This window comes from Podarcis filfolensis (genome assembly GCF_964270895.1).
Source record: "Podarcis filfolensis genome assembly, chromosome: 6".
Taxonomy (NCBI): Eukaryota; Metazoa; Chordata; class Lepidosauria; order Squamata; family Lacertidae; genus Podarcis; species Podarcis filfolensis.
This window is the reverse complement of record NC_139609.1, coordinates 59,512,742-59,530,442: the sequence shown is the minus strand read 5'-3', so window position 1 is coordinate 59,530,442 and position 17,701 is coordinate 59,512,742. Positions and strand designations below refer to the sequence as shown.

Below are 17,701 nucleotides of genomic sequence, written 5' to 3'. Positions count from 1 at the left end.
TTATCTCCAGTTGTCCATTGACTCACATTTTGAGGGATAATTATAACATAAAGTAGCTCGATCCCTTTGCACAGAAGGTGATGTAAGTGCAATTTCAAAACCATACACCAGAACTACCAGTTCAAACACACAGGCTACCTTCGCAGGGAATCTTTTGTCCCCTGAGCTTTTGCCTGTGGGGTATGGTCTAGCATAATGGACCGTCTGTGACACTTCAGCAATCAAGAGCTTCATTGTTCACAGAGCCACATCATCACAGGGATGTGATGATTCCTAAAGGTTGCCTTGTTCATTACATTTCTCCAGTTTTAGAGGAGGATTCATACTCAAGATACTGAGCATCGCTGTAAGTGGCTAAGGTGGAACTCAGAATGCAATTTCTTCTCTGCCACAGATTTCCCACATGGCTTGGAGTTGTAGTTCCACAGGACTTTGCATGCAGGAGAGCCCAAGGTAGAACTGGGAGAAAATCCTGTCTGAAAACCTGGAGAGCTGCTGCCAGTCAGTGTAGGCAATGCTGAGCTATTCATTCATTTATTTCTTAAAATTTATGCATCGCTTGATTGCAAAAAACAACAACCCTCAAAGAAGTTTACAAACAGGAAAAAAAGGAATCAAGAAAAAATTGCAGTCATTCTTTAAAACATACAACAGTTAAAATATACTAAAACAGATTAAAAGTCACTCCAGCATTTCGAAGCATCTGGGCAGGCTTGTCTAAACAAGAATATATTTAGCAGGCACTGAAAAGAATACAGTGAAGGTGCCTGCTTGAGGGCACAAGCAGAAGGGGACGACAAGAGGACGAGATGGTTGGACAGTGTTCTCGAAGCTACCAGCATGGGTTTGACCAAACTGCGGGAGGCAGTGGAAGACAGAAGTGCCTGGCGTGCTCTGGTCCATGGGGTCACAAAGAGTCGGACACGACTAAACGACTAAAGAACAACAAACCAGGCATAGGCAAACTCGGCCCTCCAGATGTTTTGGGACTACATCTCCCATTATCCCTAGCTAACAGGACCAGTGGTCAGGTGATGGGAATTGCAGTCTCAAAACATCTGGAGGGCCGAGTTTGCCTATGCCTGCACTAAATGATTGAGTTCTTACAAATGCGGAATGAGTATTATGTGGCACCTGCAGTAGTGCCAATTCTGCAAATTGAAGCAGTCGAGCTAGATGGATCAATGCTCTGATTTAGTATAAGGCAGCTTCCTCTCGTTAGGGGTACATGTTCCAGGGGTAAGGGCAGATCAAGGTGCCCTTTTATTTTTTTTAAAGAAATATTTATTGAAGTTTTACAAAAACATAAATACAAGAACACATAATAAAAGAAAAAAGAAAAATAAAGATACAACATATAAAAGCACAGAAAAAATAAGAAAGATTAAAAACAATTCCATTTTTCATAACTTAACACTCATTTGCTTGTTTCTTTGACCTCCTCACACCTCCCCTTCTTGTATTCCCATTTAAATAATCAAATCAGCAAATCCTTACCCTTTCATTTCATTTATCTTAACTCTATATCTTAACATTTTATAACTCTGTATTTTCATCCATTATCAATTCATTTTTGCATATTCTTATTAACTTTGTTGCTAATACCACTTATTTCCAATCCAACATCATTTTAACATTCATTAATTTTACAATGTTTCTGCAAATAATCTTTAAATTTCTTCCAATCTTCTTCCACCAACTCTTCTCCCAGGTCTCGGATTCTGCCAGTCATTTCTGCCAATTCCATAAAGTCCATCACTTTCATCTGCCACTCTTCCAGGGTGGGTAGATCTTGTGTCTTCCAATACTTTGCAATAAGTATTCTTGCTGCTGTTGTTGCATACATAAAGAATGTTCTATCCTTCTTTGGCACCAATTGGCCGACTATGCCCAGGAGAAAGGCCTCTGGCTTCTTCAGAAAGGTATATTTAAATACCTTTTTCATTTCATTATAGATCATCTCCCAGAAAGCCTTAATCTTTGGGCACGTCCACCAAAGGTGAAAAAATGTACCTTCATTCTCTTTACATTTCCAACATTTGTTATCGGGCAGATGATATATTTTTGCAAGCTTGACTGGTGTCATGTACCACCTATATATCATTTTCATAATATTCTCTCTCAAGGCATTACATGCCGTAAATTTCATACCTGTGGTCCACAACTGTTCCCAGTCAGCAAACATAATGTTATGACCAATGTCTTGTGCCCATTTAATCATAGCAGATTTAATCGTTTCATCCTGCGTATTCCATTTTAACAGCAAGTTATACATTCTTGAAAGTATCTTAGTTTTGGGATCTAACAGTTCTGTTTCCAATTTTGATTTTTCCACCTGGAAGCCAATTTTTTTATCCAAATTATAGGCCTCTCTTATTTGATAATAATGAAGCAAGTCTCGCACTTTATCTTTTAATTTCTCAAAACTGTGCAATTTCAATTTGTCTCCATCTTGTTCCAATATTTTCCAATATTTCGGCCATTTGGCCTCCATATTGAGCTTTTTCTGAGCCTTCGCTTCCATTGGTGACAACCACCTTGGGGTTTTATTTTCCAATAAGTCTTTGTATCTTATCCAGACATTAAACAATGCTTTCCTGACAATATGGTTTTTAAATGCTTTATGTGCTTTAACCTTGTCGTACCACAAATATGCATGCCACCCAAAAACATTATTGAAACCTTCTAGATCCAAAATGTCTGTGTTCTCAAGAAGCAGCCAGTCTTTCAACCAGCAGAATGCTGCTGATTCATAGTAAAGTTTAAAGTCTGGCAGGGCAAATCCACCTCTTTCCTTTGCGTCAGTTAGTATTTTAAATTTTATTCTGGGCTTCTTGCCCTGCCAGACAAATCTAGAAATATCTTTCTGCCACTTCTTGAAACAGTCCATCTTGTCCAAAATTTGCAATGACTGAAACAGAAATAACATTTTTGGCAATACATTCATCTTTATAGCTGCAATTCGACCCAACAAGGAAAGCTTCAAATTTGACCATATTTCCAAATCTTTTTTCACTTCTGTCCAACATTTCTCATAGTTATCTTTAAATAGGTTTAAGTTCTTAGCAGTCATATTAACCCCCAGATATTTTACTTTCTTAACTAATGTTAAACCTGTCTCCTTCTGAAACCTCTCTTTCTCAATCGGTGTTAAGTTTTTCTTAAGAACTTTAGTTTTTGACTTGTTCAACTTAAATCCTGCCACATGACCAAATTCTTGAATCAGTTCTAATACTCTTTTCGTACTAGATTCTGGCTCCTGTAACGTCAAAACTAGGTCATCCGCAGAAGCTTTCAATTTGTATTGTTTGGCTCCGACCTGAATGCCTTTAATCAGACGGTCCCTTCTAATCATATTTAACAAAACCTCCAGGACCGAAATAAAAAGCAATGGGGAAATTGGGCAGCCTTGTCGTGTCCCTTTCCCTATCTTAAATTCCTCTGTCATCACATTATTAACTATTAACTTAGCCTTTTGTTCTGAGTAAATTGCACTTATACCATTTTCAAACCCTTGACCAACCCCCATCCCCTGAAGAATTTTCTTCATAAAATTCCAAGAAATATTGTCAAAGGCTTTTTCCGCATCTATAAAAATTAAAACTGCTTTGGTATTAATGTTCACTTGCAACTTCTCCAAAATGTTAATTATATTCCTTGGGTTGTCAAACAAGTGTCTACCTGGGAGAAAGCCAGCTTGGTCCTTATGTATCTCTTCAACTAGTACCTTTTTTAATCTATTAGCGAAAATATTGGCAAAAATTTGTAATCCACATTAAGCAGGGATATGGGGCGGTAGTTCTTAAGTTGTGTCTTTTCAGACTCAGTTTTCGGTATAAGTGTAATGTAAGCTTCCTTCCACGACTCTGGCGCCTTTTTCCCCTCCAAAATTTCATTACAGACCTCCTTTAGTGGCTGAATTAACCAATCTTTCAAAGATCTATAGTATTTTGAGGTTAAACCATCCGGCCCTGGAGATTTACCCAACTGCATATTCTGAATGGCACCTTCTACCTCCTGTTCTGTAATTTTGTGGTTCAGCGTTATCTTGTTTTCTTGAGAGATTTTTTGTAATCCGTTTGTTTTTAAAAACTGGTCTATGTCAGTCTCTTTCTGTGGCCCTTGTGTATATAGTTGTTTAAAATATCTCTGGAAGCACTTTCTAATCTCCAATGGATTCTGTATGTTCTTTCCTTCCACATCCAAATTTGTGATAGTGTTTAATTTTTGTCTTTTTTTCATCTGCCAGTCTAACAATTTCCCGCATTTATTAGCCAATTCAAATGTCTTTTGTCTCATCTGTTTAATTTTCCATTCTACTTCCTGGTTTATCATTTTCATATATTGTACTTGATATAACTTTATTTCTCTCAGAATCTCTTGCAACTTTGGTTTCGCTCTTAATTTCTTCTCTCCTTCTTTTATTTTTTCCAAGATTTTATCTTTTTTCTCATTTAGGATTCTCTTCTTTATTGCATTCTGTTGGATCAGAAACCCTCTCATGACCGCTTTACTTGCATCCCAGATTACTCTTTTTTCAACCGTGGTATTCAAATTTATCTCAAAATAGTCTCTCAAGATTTTTTGGGCCTTCATGGTAACCTCTTGATCTCTAAACAAGGTGTCATTCATCCTCCATCTGAAGGAACCGATTGGTGTTAGTTTCATCTCCATCTTCACAGCATTATGGTCGGAGCAAGCTTTTGGGCAAATTTCCATTTTTCGAGTCTTAGGTGCCAGTTCTCTAGTTATCCATATTTGGTCAATTCTAGTCCATGTCATTTTGGCTTCATAGAAGAATGTACCCTCTCTTCCTAAGGGGTTCTTAGTTCTTCAAATGTCAATCAAGTCCATATTGTCAGTCAAGTTAAAAAAGGTTTTTGGTAGTCTGCCATCTTTAGTTACAACCTGTCTCTGCGACTTGTCCATATTTGAAGATAGACTCCATTCATGTCTCCCATCATAATAATGTTGTAATCCATATAGTCCAACAATGTCTCATGCAATTTCTTAAAAAATTCAGATTTCCCCTCATTTGGTGCATAAACTCCTACTATCAAAATTTTTTCTCCTTGTGCTTGAATTTCAATTGCCACAAATCTTCCTTGTTCATCTTTAAAAACAAATTTTGGTGATAGGCTCTCTTTGGCGTAGATAACAACTCCTCTCTTTTTAACCTTATCCGATGAAATAAACTCTTGGCCCAATCTTTTATTAATCAGTACTTTCCTGTGTAGCCTTATCACATGTGTTTCCTGTAAGCAAATTAAGTCCAATTGTTCCTTTTTCAATAAATGAAAGACTTTCTTCCTCTTCTCCGGGGAGTTAAAACCATGAATGTTCCAACTTAATAATTGCAGAGACATGGTGTAGTTATTCTACTTTCCTCCAACTGCTCCCAAAAGTTCTTCTTTTTCTGGCAGTGGTATCACTTTTTCTAGTTTGTCCAATCCCGAGGATGGTGGTACTATGTCTAGTACTCCTGATTTTAAAGCTCTCAGCTCTTCTAGAACTTCTTTTTGCAGGTCTTCTTCGTGGTCTTTCAAAAATTTTCCCTTGTCTTCCACTGATCTTATTTTGAACTTTTTCCCTTTAAAGGTAAAAGATAGTCCCTGGGGGAATTCCCACCTAAAAACAATTCTATTTCTTCTCAATAGGGCCACCAGATCTCCGTAGTTGGTTCTAAGATCCAATAGATGTTTCGGAATGTCCTTAAAAATCTCCACTCTTGAATCGTTTATTTCCAAAGTCTTCTGGAAGTGCGCACTCAGTATTTTGTCTCTCTCTTCTTTCGTCCGGAGGGTAACCAAACAGTCTCTCACCCTGTTCTTTCTCCCTCCTCTTCCAAGCCTAAACACAATTACTATCTTAAAGTCTTGCTCCACCTCCAAATTCCAAAATTTTTCAAATTCCTGTGTCAGGTAGTCACTTAGATTGTCTTTTTCAAGTTCCGGCACAGCCCTGATCCTCAGATTGGTCTGTTTCTCCCTCAGTTCAATCATAGACAGAAGTGACTGATGGTCCCCAATCTGTTTACGCATCGGCTTTATTTCTTCCTCTACAGCCACTGCTTTTTCTTTTGCTTCCTCAGCTATTTTTCGATTAGAGGCAGATTCTTGCAGCAATTTTTCAATAGATTCTGTATTGGAATTCACCTTCTGTCCCAAATTATTAATGCTAGCAGTATTCCAATCTATTTTAGTTTATTTTTCAGTAACTTGTTTACTTAGGCCTTCCAATTTTTCATAAATTTTGTTTAACACTGAAGTGAAATCCCCTTCTGCAGCCATTCCTTTTGGCCCAGCTTGTGCAAGATCTTCCCCCTGCGTCACAGGAGGGCCGGGAACAGATGATCTACGTTGCTGGGATACTGCACTGGGCTGCTGCACTCTAACCTTGCCCGATCTTGTTGTCCTGTCAGTCATCACACTTTTGTCTATGAATCAAGGTCGATCCGACGGTCAAATCTTACCGTGGAAAATCCCCAGAGTTAAGAATGGAAAAATCCCTCAGCTGGGTGTGCAGTTTCAAAGTTCCTCTAGGGGGACACTGTAACAGTCATTCAAGTTACAATAGAGTCTTTTCCAACTTTCCAAAGTCCCCTTCAATAAAAACAAGGAACAGTTTCAAATCCAGAGAAGACCTTTAACAAGTATCTCCTTTGCAGAGTTCACCTTTAAAAAATTACATTGTCTATAAGTAGTGCAACTCTCAATACAACAATTCAAATGAACTTGGCAGTCCGTTCCCAGGAGTTAGATGATGGTCTCTCCCCCCCCCCTTTGTAAGTAAGAAAGTCACTTTTCCCTCTTCCCCCCCTCTCCTGCAGCCTGGGGGGGGGGGAGTTCTTTACTTTAGAACTTTTAAAACACCACTCTCCAGGTCTTAGCTTAAAAAAAGTCTTTGCTTTGATCTGTGTACAGAAACGGAAGGCGGACTTCCTGTTTACACCTTCCCGCTTCAGTGCCAAATTAATCCATTTTTTCTCCTTTTAGTCCCAATTTCTTAAGCTTCACCTACTCACGGGTAGTTGTTTAGCAGCCGAATTGTCACAGGAAAAAGGTCAGCGCTCTCCGGCAACAACTGTGCGGCTTCACCCCACGGAAGGAGCGATTGACTCTCAGCACCGCGCCAACTCCCGTTGCGCTCCGGAGCCCCTTGCGGGGTCCCTTCGCTAATCCGGGGGGCGCTAAAGGTGCCCGCCGAGTCCCACGGTCACAGGCTTCTCCTGCCTGTGATTTTCGCGAGGGTCTCCGCTTCGCCGTAGTGGACAGACCCACTTTCCGCAGAGCTTCTCCCTCCAGATTAGAAGGAGACCGCCATTGCCGTTGGCGCCGCCTCCAGAAGTCCCAAGGTGCCCTTTTAAATCCCGAGGAATTTAAGAGCACAAGACCCTTTCTGTTCCTTTTCTAGCTCCACAATATCCTTTTAGAGACACAGTGACCAGAAATGTACACAGTATTTGATTAACATTTTTTTCTAACAATCTCTAGCATGGGAAAAGAATGGGGGGGGGGGAGCTGACAGCTTCTATGCCGAGGTGAGGCAAAATCTGAAGTCATGATCCCATAAATCAAATAAATGTGAAAAAATATACATTTGCACAATGTATCCTAATACCCAAATTTGAAACTTCTGGCTTTCCTCTTTGATTTGTGCAATTCTTTTGTTCTCCCAGAACCCTCAAGTGTGGGCCTCATGCTGAATTGCACGTGAGGAAGGGTGCCGTGTGAAGATGGATATTCGGATAAGACAGGGAGTGCGTGAGAGAGAAAGCTGCTCAGTCCCTTCTTCCTCAGCCTCTAAAGGTTTATAATGATTTAAATTATCACAACAGTCACAACAAGTGCCAGAGAGCGGCTCTGGACATTGTAAGGTTTATTGAAGTTTATCGCTCAGAAGCAGTTAGGCCATGCTGTGCTGCACGCTAGTTAATACTTCAAATACTGGCTCACTGGCTTCATGCCTTGTTGTGAGGATAAAATAAGAGGGGGAGGGCAGGAACCATGTACACCAGCACCTTGAGCCCCTTGTAGGAAAGGTGGGATGTAGTTAAAGTAGTAGTAGTAGTAGTAGTAGTAGTAGTAGTGATAATAATGGTTAAAATATGTATTTCAAACAGTCTTAAAAAAGGACAGCCAGCCAATAGAGCCCAGGAACCTGAATAATGCTTATAGATCAACTTTGTCACCATAACTAAGGCTACATTCAGAACAAACGGACTTGGAAATTGGGCAAGTGCACACAGCAAGGTACGTTTAACAGGGACAGGAACATTAAAAGCTTCCCATTCAAGGTGTACATATGAGTGGGATTGTCTATTGTAAAGAAGCACTGTCAGATCTTTGGTCCAGGGAATGTCATAAGAACAAGTGGAAAGGAAGTTTGGCCTACTGGGATTCTACTATTAGCAGGGCAAAAGATGTGATGGACACTACCCTCCCCCTTTTCATTTTGCTAACTACACCAGGGAACCTACAAGATGGACTTTGGGTTCCAATGGCTATAACTAGGTGGCAGCAAAATCAGGCTTCAATAATGCTTTAGCACACACAGAGAAGTGTGCTATGAGATCAAGTTGCAACATGGCTGCTTTGCACTTGGGAGACTTACGACTGAGTGTCGCAGTAGCACAGAAGACAACATGTTTCTGAAAGGCCCTGAAACTCACTCATCTCCCACCCCACAAGACAATAAGACCAAAAAAGCATCAGGTACCTACCAGAATGCTGGAAGCTTGAGCCTCGATAGCCAGGGTCCTTTTGAAGTTGTATTTCTTTCAGAGAAAAGATGGAGGCAGCTGGAGGAAAAGGGTGCATGAGGAGACAAGGACAGAGGGGATGAGAATTACTGTACATCAAAATTACAATTTCTGCAGAGAACTGAGACAGAAGCATAGATACAGGAATAGGTGCCCCTAGTTGAAGATGAAGGGCAGAGAATATGGTCTTGCTCACAGTTCACTTGCCATTCTGATCCTATGCAGATTTACTTAGAAGCAAGGACCACTAAGTTTAATAGGAATTGCTCTCAGGTAAGTGTGTATAGGAGAGCAGCCACCAGCCCCATTTTTATATTACAGAAAACAAGGGTTGCAGGAGAGATATGAAATGTCTGTCTGGTGTACGAGTGTGTGTGGGTGGAGGGAAGGGAATAAAGGTCTCAGCATAAGCCTTAGGTTTCCAGTAAAGTCCTTGATGCTGTATGACTCTCTTAGAATTGCTTCTAATCTTTCCAAGTAGTGTTGTCTGTGCAAAGAGAATACTGTACTGGGTTTTATCAAATCTGTCAGAGGTGGTTCATCCCGGCAGCAGTTCCTTTTCTCCTTTTCTGGGAATTATCTCTCTCCTTGCACTCAAACTCCCCATCCCCTTTCTTTTAAGCCAGCAATAAGGAAAACAGGCTGTGCTCCTTGAACTACCATATTTTTCGCTCTATAGGACTCACTCGACCATAGGACGCACCTTGTTTTAGAGGGGGAGAACAAGAAAAAAAATTTCTCTCCCTCTCTGCGCAGCGCCCCTTCAGCAAAGCGGCAGGAGAAACGGAGCCCCTTCCATTTCTCCTCCCACTTCGCTGAAGGGGTGCTGCGCAGAAAGGGAAAGCTGTGCAGCGCCTCTCCAGCGAAGCAAAGCCAGGAGAGCGAGAGGGATCGGTGCGCACCGACCCCTCTCGCTCTCCAGGCTTCAGCAAAAGCAATGCGAAGCCTCCGGAGCGGGGCGGGAGCGCTCCCACTGCGCTTCGGAGGCTTTGCGTTGCTATCACTGAAGCCATGGAGCCTGCATTCGCTCCATAAGACGCACACACATTTCCCCTTAATTTTTGGAGGGGAAAAAGTGTGTCTTATAAAGCGAAAAATACGGTAGATTTAGTGAGTCACCTGCACAGTCAAAGCAGGGGAGAAGAATATAGCTGCTCCATGCAGCAGTGGTCACACACTTACTCTCAGGAAGGAGGTGCACTTGTTCACCGAGTGCCGTAAAGTAAGGGTGCCTCAGGGCAGATTCTGCAGAAATGCGTCTTTTGGCTTCATACTAGCAAAAGAGAGAGGCAGAAAGATTTACACATAAGTGTCCATATGCATGCAAGTATGGGCATTTATCTCATGTGCCCAGGTGCTTATTCGAGTGTGTATGTATGTATGCAGGCATGCCTGATTCCTGAACCCTCCTACATTCCTGTGCAGCTCAGTATGGGTGCTATGTGGCTCATGGAGGTCAACTGATTCTGCAAAATACTCAACTCTCCTGTGCAGCTGTGCTGTGCATGTTTTCTTTTTGCTGCTCAGGCTGCATGCAGCCCCATTCTATCTTTCTGGATAATATGTGGCATTTCTTGTTATGTGGCAGTTATACTTTCCTGCCTGTACACAGAGACAGCATAGTGAAGCAAGTGGGAAGCACTGGGTGATCTTGGACAAGTCCACCTCTTTCAGCCCACCCTGCTTTGCAAGGCTGTTCTGATGCTATACAACATTCCTTTAAAGCACAGCCATATGCATGCAGATTCAGAAGCAAGACCTATTGCGTTCAGTGGGGCTTATTCCCAGGTAAGTGTGCAGAAGATTACAACTGCAAGCTCCTTGAAGGATAAATATGATCTTCATTGTAGAGTTTGCATTATCATTGTGTGTAGCTATAATGCACCTGGAAAGAATGACTGAACTTTAATGGTCTCAATGATTATGGAAAGAATAGGTGATGACGCAGGCTTCCCCTTTGAAATATGCACATACAGGAAAGCAAGGCCAGTAATCGAAGTTGAGCAGGGGAGGAGAAAGCTTCCTTGGCTTTCAAGGCCAAACCTGAGTGAAATATTCCCTGCCACTTCATATCCCACTGACCAAGATAAATGCAATTGTACCTGAGGAACTCTACGTTTTGTACTTTAGTTTTGGCTCAGCTAGGATAGGTCAAGCAGCTGCTGCAGAGCAAAACAATGTCTCTCCTAGGAGAGCTTGAGCAGGAGCAAAAGAATCTTGGCAGGAGAGGGAGGGCCAAGCCACCAGAACAATCAACAATGCTCTGGACTTCCATTGATTTCGATTACGGAAGCTTGGAAAGATCAAAGTTCAGGTCAAGAACGGAGGAACCATTGTCTCAGTTCCCCATTACGACCAGACATCTTGCATTTCCTTGAGCAAATCCTTTTCTGAGGACTGGCTTACATACTAATTTCCACTTTGGTCATTTCTGTGTCTGTGAAGTGGCAGTAAGTCATACCTAACAGCTAACAGGTATTGACATAGTTTTGATCTGTGAGTGCCTGACCCTAGGGTGGCTAGGGCAGGGTGCCCTCAGTAGGCTTCCCCCATAACTAACTTGTGGGCGGGCAGCAAAGTTAGCTATCTGATGGATCCAGCAATCATAACACTGGGCAGCTCCCTGTCTCCCAGAGGGAGCCTCTGAAACTGATCCAGTGACGCCAGCCAGTTTGGGGTAATTTAAATGGTCTGATAGGTTTGATCAGGGTCTTCTGTTTTTTAACTCGATGAGGTCTGGGCTGCCTAACTATTCCCAGGTCTCTGTGCTATGAATTTTCCTGGCAATGGCTGTAGTATTTCCTTGGCCTTTGCTTACCAATTGGGTTTGTTTCTCACCTGGAGGGGGAGGAGAATTTAGTTCTGTCAGCATTTTAAAGCTAATCAGCCTCATTTTAAGCTAAGGACAATACACGGATCAAAATATGATTAGACATAAGTGTCCATGTATAGGCAAGTATCAGTATTTACATCATGGGCCCAGGTACTCATTTTGAGTGTGTGAGTATGATTCTGCACCTGCTCAAATTTTGGAGTCTGATTCCCTGCCCAAAAAATGCACCGCAAAATGCACACCAATTTTGGATATAATACATTTAGAAATGTGTACATTGAGAGAAAACACATTGTATTTTGTGATAAAACAAGTAACTGTATATGGATTTTCATTTGGGTTTTAAATGCAAAATGAGACACAATAATAGCATCAAAGAATTATAGAGCTGGAAGGGGCAATGAGGGCCATCTAGTCTAAGCCCCTGCAATGCAGGAATCATTTTGCCCAATGCAGGGCTCAAACCCATGACCATGAGATTAAGAGTCTCATGGTATAAAAGTAGTATAGAATCTTAGAGTTGGAAGGGACCCAAGGGTCATCTAGTCCAACCTCCTGCAATGCAGGAATCTCAGCTAAAGCATCCATGACAGATGGCTATATAAACAAACAAATAAGTAAATACATCTCACTCACAAATCATCAAAAATATTATTATTTACACTGGCAAAGAGATCTACACTTTGATGTGAAACTTTATTCATTTATCTATGGCACTCCAAGCCATTGTCTGTATGAGGTAAGAAAGGGGACATAATCTGCATCTTAAAGCTTTTAAAAAAACCATCCCCATGTAACCTTTTATACCCTTGAAAAGAAGCAGGCACAAAGATGCCTTTGTCAGAAATATCAAGACTCGTAGAAGAAGATGGACACTTCAAACAATTCCCTTGGTAGAATGTTTGCAGCTGTCATTGGGAGGTTCTGCCCTGTGCACCTAGATACTCCCTGTTAAGCCATTAAGTGGGAGAACCACTAAAATTGGTACTTAGCCATCACCACCATCCTGGACAATAAGCAGCTGCAGCAGCAAAGTATATGTTGGATGAAGCATGGAATCTTTGGTATCTGGCTCAGCAACTGAAGCCACCTACCAGGAGGAGACTCATCAAAAGGTCGATTCCTTCTGTGTCCAGTCTGCAAGAGAAGAAAGGAGCTTGGGAGGCAATTGGCTATTGTCAAGGGCAGTACACTTGGGACACGTGTACACCAGAACATATGAAGAAAAGCTGTGGAACGTCTAGAAAATACTAGTCCACAACTGGCAATTTAGGTTCTTTCCTGGGGAAGAGGCAACTCAACAAGTTGGACATGGATGCCGCTTGCAGAATGCTGATGCCACCTAGTGGCAGCCCCAGAAAGACCAAAACAAAGGAGGATGCAGGCAAGGATTTCATGGACCTCCCCACTTCCCTAAAATAAAGGAGATGGGGATGGTGTATACTGAGAACCGTTGATCATATGTTGATCGCAATGAAGATTATTGATATACCATTCCACACAATTAACAGAGATTCTTCAGTCACCCTTGCTTGCTTTGTGTGCATGTTTATCCAGTGAAAAACAAGAACTGGTGCTTTCCTTCCCCCAGTATTTTCCAGCAGCAGAAGCCCATTAAGAAGTCTGCCCTGCCTTTTAAGGCCATTGTCCTACCTTGGTGCATGGTTTATCAATGGCTGGGCTCGATACTGTGTGAAATTATATGCCTTGAATTCCTCATTGGATGTGATGCCCGGCCAAGATTCTTCTGTAGGGGTTCCTGCAGGAAATAGGCTTAGTTGCACATTTACTGTATCCACATGGAGCGTTGCACAAGATGGAATCCAATATCTGGCATTTAGAATCATGAAAAACTCAACCTTAGCTGAACACAGAGAGAGGGAAATCCATCCACCCACAGTCACAAAGCCCTTTTCACGGCAGAGGAACGCTGAGAAACACACTTGCTGTTAAAAGACTCAGAAACCAAATGGAGTGTTGGGCTGTTAGAACACTGAGTCACTGAACTTATTTAGCCTACTGTTGTGTAATCTGACTGGGCTTCTCTAGCCCTGCTGTCTCAGACCCTTTTAAACTGAAAACGCTGGGTAAGAAACTTGAGACTTTGGGCATTTATACCCCACCTTTCCTAGGAGCGAAAGGTGTTTCACATATTTCTCTCCCTCCTCATTTTATCACCAGGACAACCTTGTGAGGTTGGTCAGGTGATTTGACCAAGGTCATCCAGTGAGCTTCATGGGTGAGTGGAAATCTGAATCCTGGTCTCCCTGGTCCTAGCCCAACACTCTGACCACTATACCACACTTGGCTCTTAAACAAAATCAGAACAAAACAAAATAAAAACCTTGGATGCATATTTAAATTATGAAAATATCATTGACAGAGATTTGTTTTTTGGGCTGCACATTCTATCACCAGCCAAATAACCCTGCCAGTGTGGTGTAGTGGTTAAGAGCGGTAGATTCGTAATCTGGGGAACCGGGTTCGCGTCTCCGCTCCTCCACCTGCAGCTGCTGGGTGACCTTGGTCTAGTCACACTTCTCTGAAGTCTATCAGGCCCACTCACCTCACAGAATGTTTGTTGTGGGGGAGGAAGGGAAAGGAGAATGTTAGCAGCTTTGAGACTCCTTCGGGTAGTGATAAAGCGGAATATCAAATCCAAACTCTTCTTCTTCTGCTAGTTCACACGTAGCTGTTAAAGGCTACAGTTTTTTCTGTAATCTTCTATTCATTCCACCCTCCTCCCCAGTCCACATCAAGAAACAGAGAATTACAAAGGACTCACCCAATGTCCTGAATATTAAATGCAGCTCTTCTTTTACAGTCGATCCTGGGAACATGGGGCGTCCTGTGACCATTTCATAGTGTATGCAACCCACACCCCTACCACAGACCAAAAAGAGATACAAGAACATGAAGCAATCAGGTCCTTCAGAACATCCTATTCTCTGCCAAGTCTTCCTCTCATTGCTTCAGTCTCTGCAGAAAAAGCAGGAGGACCACCAAGATGTTTTGTAGAAGACAATGTGAGAGGCAGGAACTGTTTCTTCCCCCCCAATCACCTTTCCCACTAAACTAATCAGTAGAGAAAAGAAGGACTTCAGGAACATGAAGGAACAAGCCACGAGAAACTGTCTGTAGCTGGGATGGGGAACCTATAGCTCTCTAAATGATACCGGAGCCCAACTCCCACCAGACCCAGCCAGCATGGCCAATGGTCAGGAATGATGAGTGCTGGCATCCAGCCAAACATCTGTAAAGTACCAGGTCCCACATTCCTCCTGAATAGTGTTAAACACTGAAAAGGCTCTGGAAGTAATATGGAGAAGGCAAACCGGGAGAAAAAAAGTCACAATGGAGAGAATTATTGTACCCACCCTTTCCCAAACACAGACCCCTTGGCTCACCACATGTCAATGGGAGTGGAGTATTCTGTGGATCCTAGTAGGACATCAGGAGGCCGATACCACAATGTGACCACTTCATTGGAATATGTTTTTGTTGGGACAGATTTGGCTCTGGCTAGACCTGAGGGTGGAAAGGAAATCAGTGAGATGCAATCCTGTGGTTTGCGACTACCAATTTCATCCTGACAGTATGTGTGAGGGACAGTGATTCCCCAGAAAAGGCATGGGCTGTAGCAGGTACCACACTATCTACCATGATTCCAACAGTGGCCCTAGAGAGTGGTTGGGAGTATTTTATTAAAGAATCAAGAGAACAATACAATAGGCTGAGCTAGGACAAATCAATTTCGTGATTGCTTCACTGAGCAGGCATTGCATAATTGTATAACCTATAAGAGCAATAATGGAAATTGGTCCTTGGATTTGGAAAGTAAACCCAGCAGCCCAACAGGATTCATGGAGCATCACAAATTGTAATGCTTTGCTAATGTTGGTCATATATTCCACAAGCGCTGTTGAGAGCTGCAAAGCATGAAGGATCAGAATTTTTGGAAAACAAGTTGCCAGTAGCACAATCCTAGACAAGTCTAATAAAAAGTGGGTCTCACTGAGTTGAGCTGAGCTTACGCTGAGGTGACTATGTATTGCAGCCTAAAGATGCTTGAGGAGTTTCATATGGTCTCTAAGCCATAATGTATAAAGCACCACATGAACAAATAATTGAAAGTCTGTGTTTGGCAAACATCTTCACTCCGTTTAAGACTTGTTGCATGTAAATTAGAAGTGGGGTGGGGGGCAGTAGTGGTAGAAGTCCCCCAATATAATTTCCCTACAATCTGAAAATGTAGGAGCACCTAAGCCAGGGATAGGGAACTAGGTGCCCTCCAGAGGTTGCCGAATCACAGCTCCCTTCCTCCCAAGACCATTGGCAATGCTGGTTGGGGCAGATGGAAGCTGCAGTCCAAAAACATCTGGCAGGCCACAGGTTGGTCCTTCTCCTCCCTGACACAGTACCCTCCTATTTAAAACCGAGCTGAAATTTGTGCTGGCATTTCCCCAGCTTACCTCCTAACTTACCAAAATCTGCAAGTTTCAGTTCCCCTTTCCCATTAATGAGCAGATTCTGTGGTTTGAGATCTCTGTGTAGGATCTTAAGCTGGTGGCAGTAGGACAAACCACGTAGCAGCTGGAACATGAAGATCTTGGAACCACAGGAGAAGAAGAGGAGAGAAAGCAGTTAGAGATACAGTGGTACCTCGGGTTATGAACTTAATTCGTTCTGGAGGTCTGTTCTTAACCTGAAACCATTCTTAACCTGAGGTACCACTTTAGCTAATGGGGCCTCCTGTTGCTGCTGTGCAGGCAGCATGCAATTTCTGTTCTCATCCTGAGGTAAAGTTCTTAACCCGAGGTACTACTTCCAGGTTAGCGGAGTCTGTAACCCGAAGTGTCTGTAACCCAAAGCGTTTGTAACCCGAGGTACCATTGTACTTTAAAGGTAGACTCTGCTCTGTGGAGAATTAAGGCATGAGATACCATTCCTGAAAGAGATGGAAAATCCTCTAACTTGGCAGTGGGGGAAACTGCATAATTTGGCCCACCAGACCTCCAGTCTCAGAGCCGGCTCACCCATGAGGCTAGGTGAGGCAGCCACCTCAGGCAGCATCCCTCTTGGGGTGTCACTCTTGTTCTGCTGCCCAGCTTTGCTGCTGGTCTCCCCAGCCTCTAGGGGCCAAGAGGGACTAGTGGCAAAGCTCTGTGGAACGCCTCCCCTCCTGCTGAGTCAGTGAGAGGGGAAGTGTTCTGCCACTCAGCTTTGCCACCTGGTTGGGGGGCTTTGCACCAGCTTCTCCTGAAGGGAGGAGCTGACGCAAAGTCTCACTGCAGGGCAGGAAGGGGGGATCTGGAAAGGACCTGGCAATGGAGATCCATTATGGAGTATGCACCCCCCCATCATGGGGGTGACAGCAGGGTCTTTCACTGGAGGTGCCAAAACACTTTGGGCTGCCCAAGTCTGGTCTAACCCACAAGGCCATTCTGGGCAAGTCACACACACCTGCCACTCACCTGCCATCAGGTGTGGGACAGGTAAAGCTGTGACTACAGAGGAACAAGCAGAAACACATCCTCAACTGTGTACCCTCAATTGTTCCTTTCCTGCACCTGACATAGGTCACCATGTGACTAAAGGGTGGGCAACCCTGCCTACTTGCCAATGGGGCCCATGAGGGGTTGGCACTTCAAGGGGATTCCCACCCCTGCTCTGACTTCATTTTACAGAAGAGGAAGCCCTGCACCCATCCACCCTGTTCACTCACCTTCACATTGTGCATGCTCATCAGATTCCCACAGTTATCCAGGTACTGCTTCAGGTCACTGTCCTGCAAAGACAAGCATGTCCTGAGAGGCCCCAGTTGCCTTGAAGACCAAGGCCCCTGAAGTGACCAAACATGTCTTTGGCAACAAAAAAAATGCAAGTCAAATAGTATTTCCCATCAGTTCTGAAGCAGGGTGGATGCTTGAAGTGAACTGTCTCCTCTGGCTCATACACAGATCAAAACTACACAACCTTTCCAGATGTATCTGTTTTATTATATGAATGCATACTAGTAGATTGCTACAGCAAGAGATTCGAAGTCACTATCCTAATCAACATAGCTAGGTCAGATTCAGTCCAACTATTTTGTCCCTTAAGTGGCC

General features: G+C 43.0%; 1 protein-coding gene and 1 long non-coding RNA gene across 6 annotated transcripts in view; both read right to left on the bottom strand.

Moving 5' to 3' along the window:
- LOC310764063 overlaps nucleotides 1-17,701 on the bottom strand; it is a 436,509-nt gene that overhangs the window by 94,802 nt on the left and 324,006 nt on the right. The gene's annotated exons all lie outside the window — the stretch shown is intronic.
- CDK18 (cyclin dependent kinase 18) overlaps nucleotides 1-17,701 on the bottom strand; it is a 97,790-nt gene that overhangs the window by 3,110 nt on the left and 76,979 nt on the right. For all 5 annotated transcript variants that reach the window (XM_083617146.1, XM_083617147.1, XM_083617149.1 and 2 more), the window contains 8 exons: nucleotides 17,320-17,382; nucleotides 16,079-16,202; nucleotides 15,002-15,122; nucleotides 14,380-14,477; nucleotides 13,248-13,353; nucleotides 12,689-12,731; nucleotides 9,944-10,034; nucleotides 8,723-8,800 (listed from right to left, as the gene is read on the bottom strand). In XM_083617146.1, coding sequence (XP_083473272.1) covers nucleotides 8,723-8,800; nucleotides 9,944-10,034; nucleotides 12,689-12,731; nucleotides 13,248-13,353; nucleotides 14,380-14,477; nucleotides 15,002-15,122; nucleotides 16,079-16,202; nucleotides 17,320-17,382 — 724 coding nt within the window. The remainder of the gene's footprint in view (nucleotides 1-8,722; nucleotides 8,801-9,943; nucleotides 10,035-12,688; nucleotides 12,732-13,247; nucleotides 13,354-14,379; nucleotides 14,478-15,001; nucleotides 15,123-16,078; nucleotides 16,203-17,319; nucleotides 17,383-17,701) is intronic.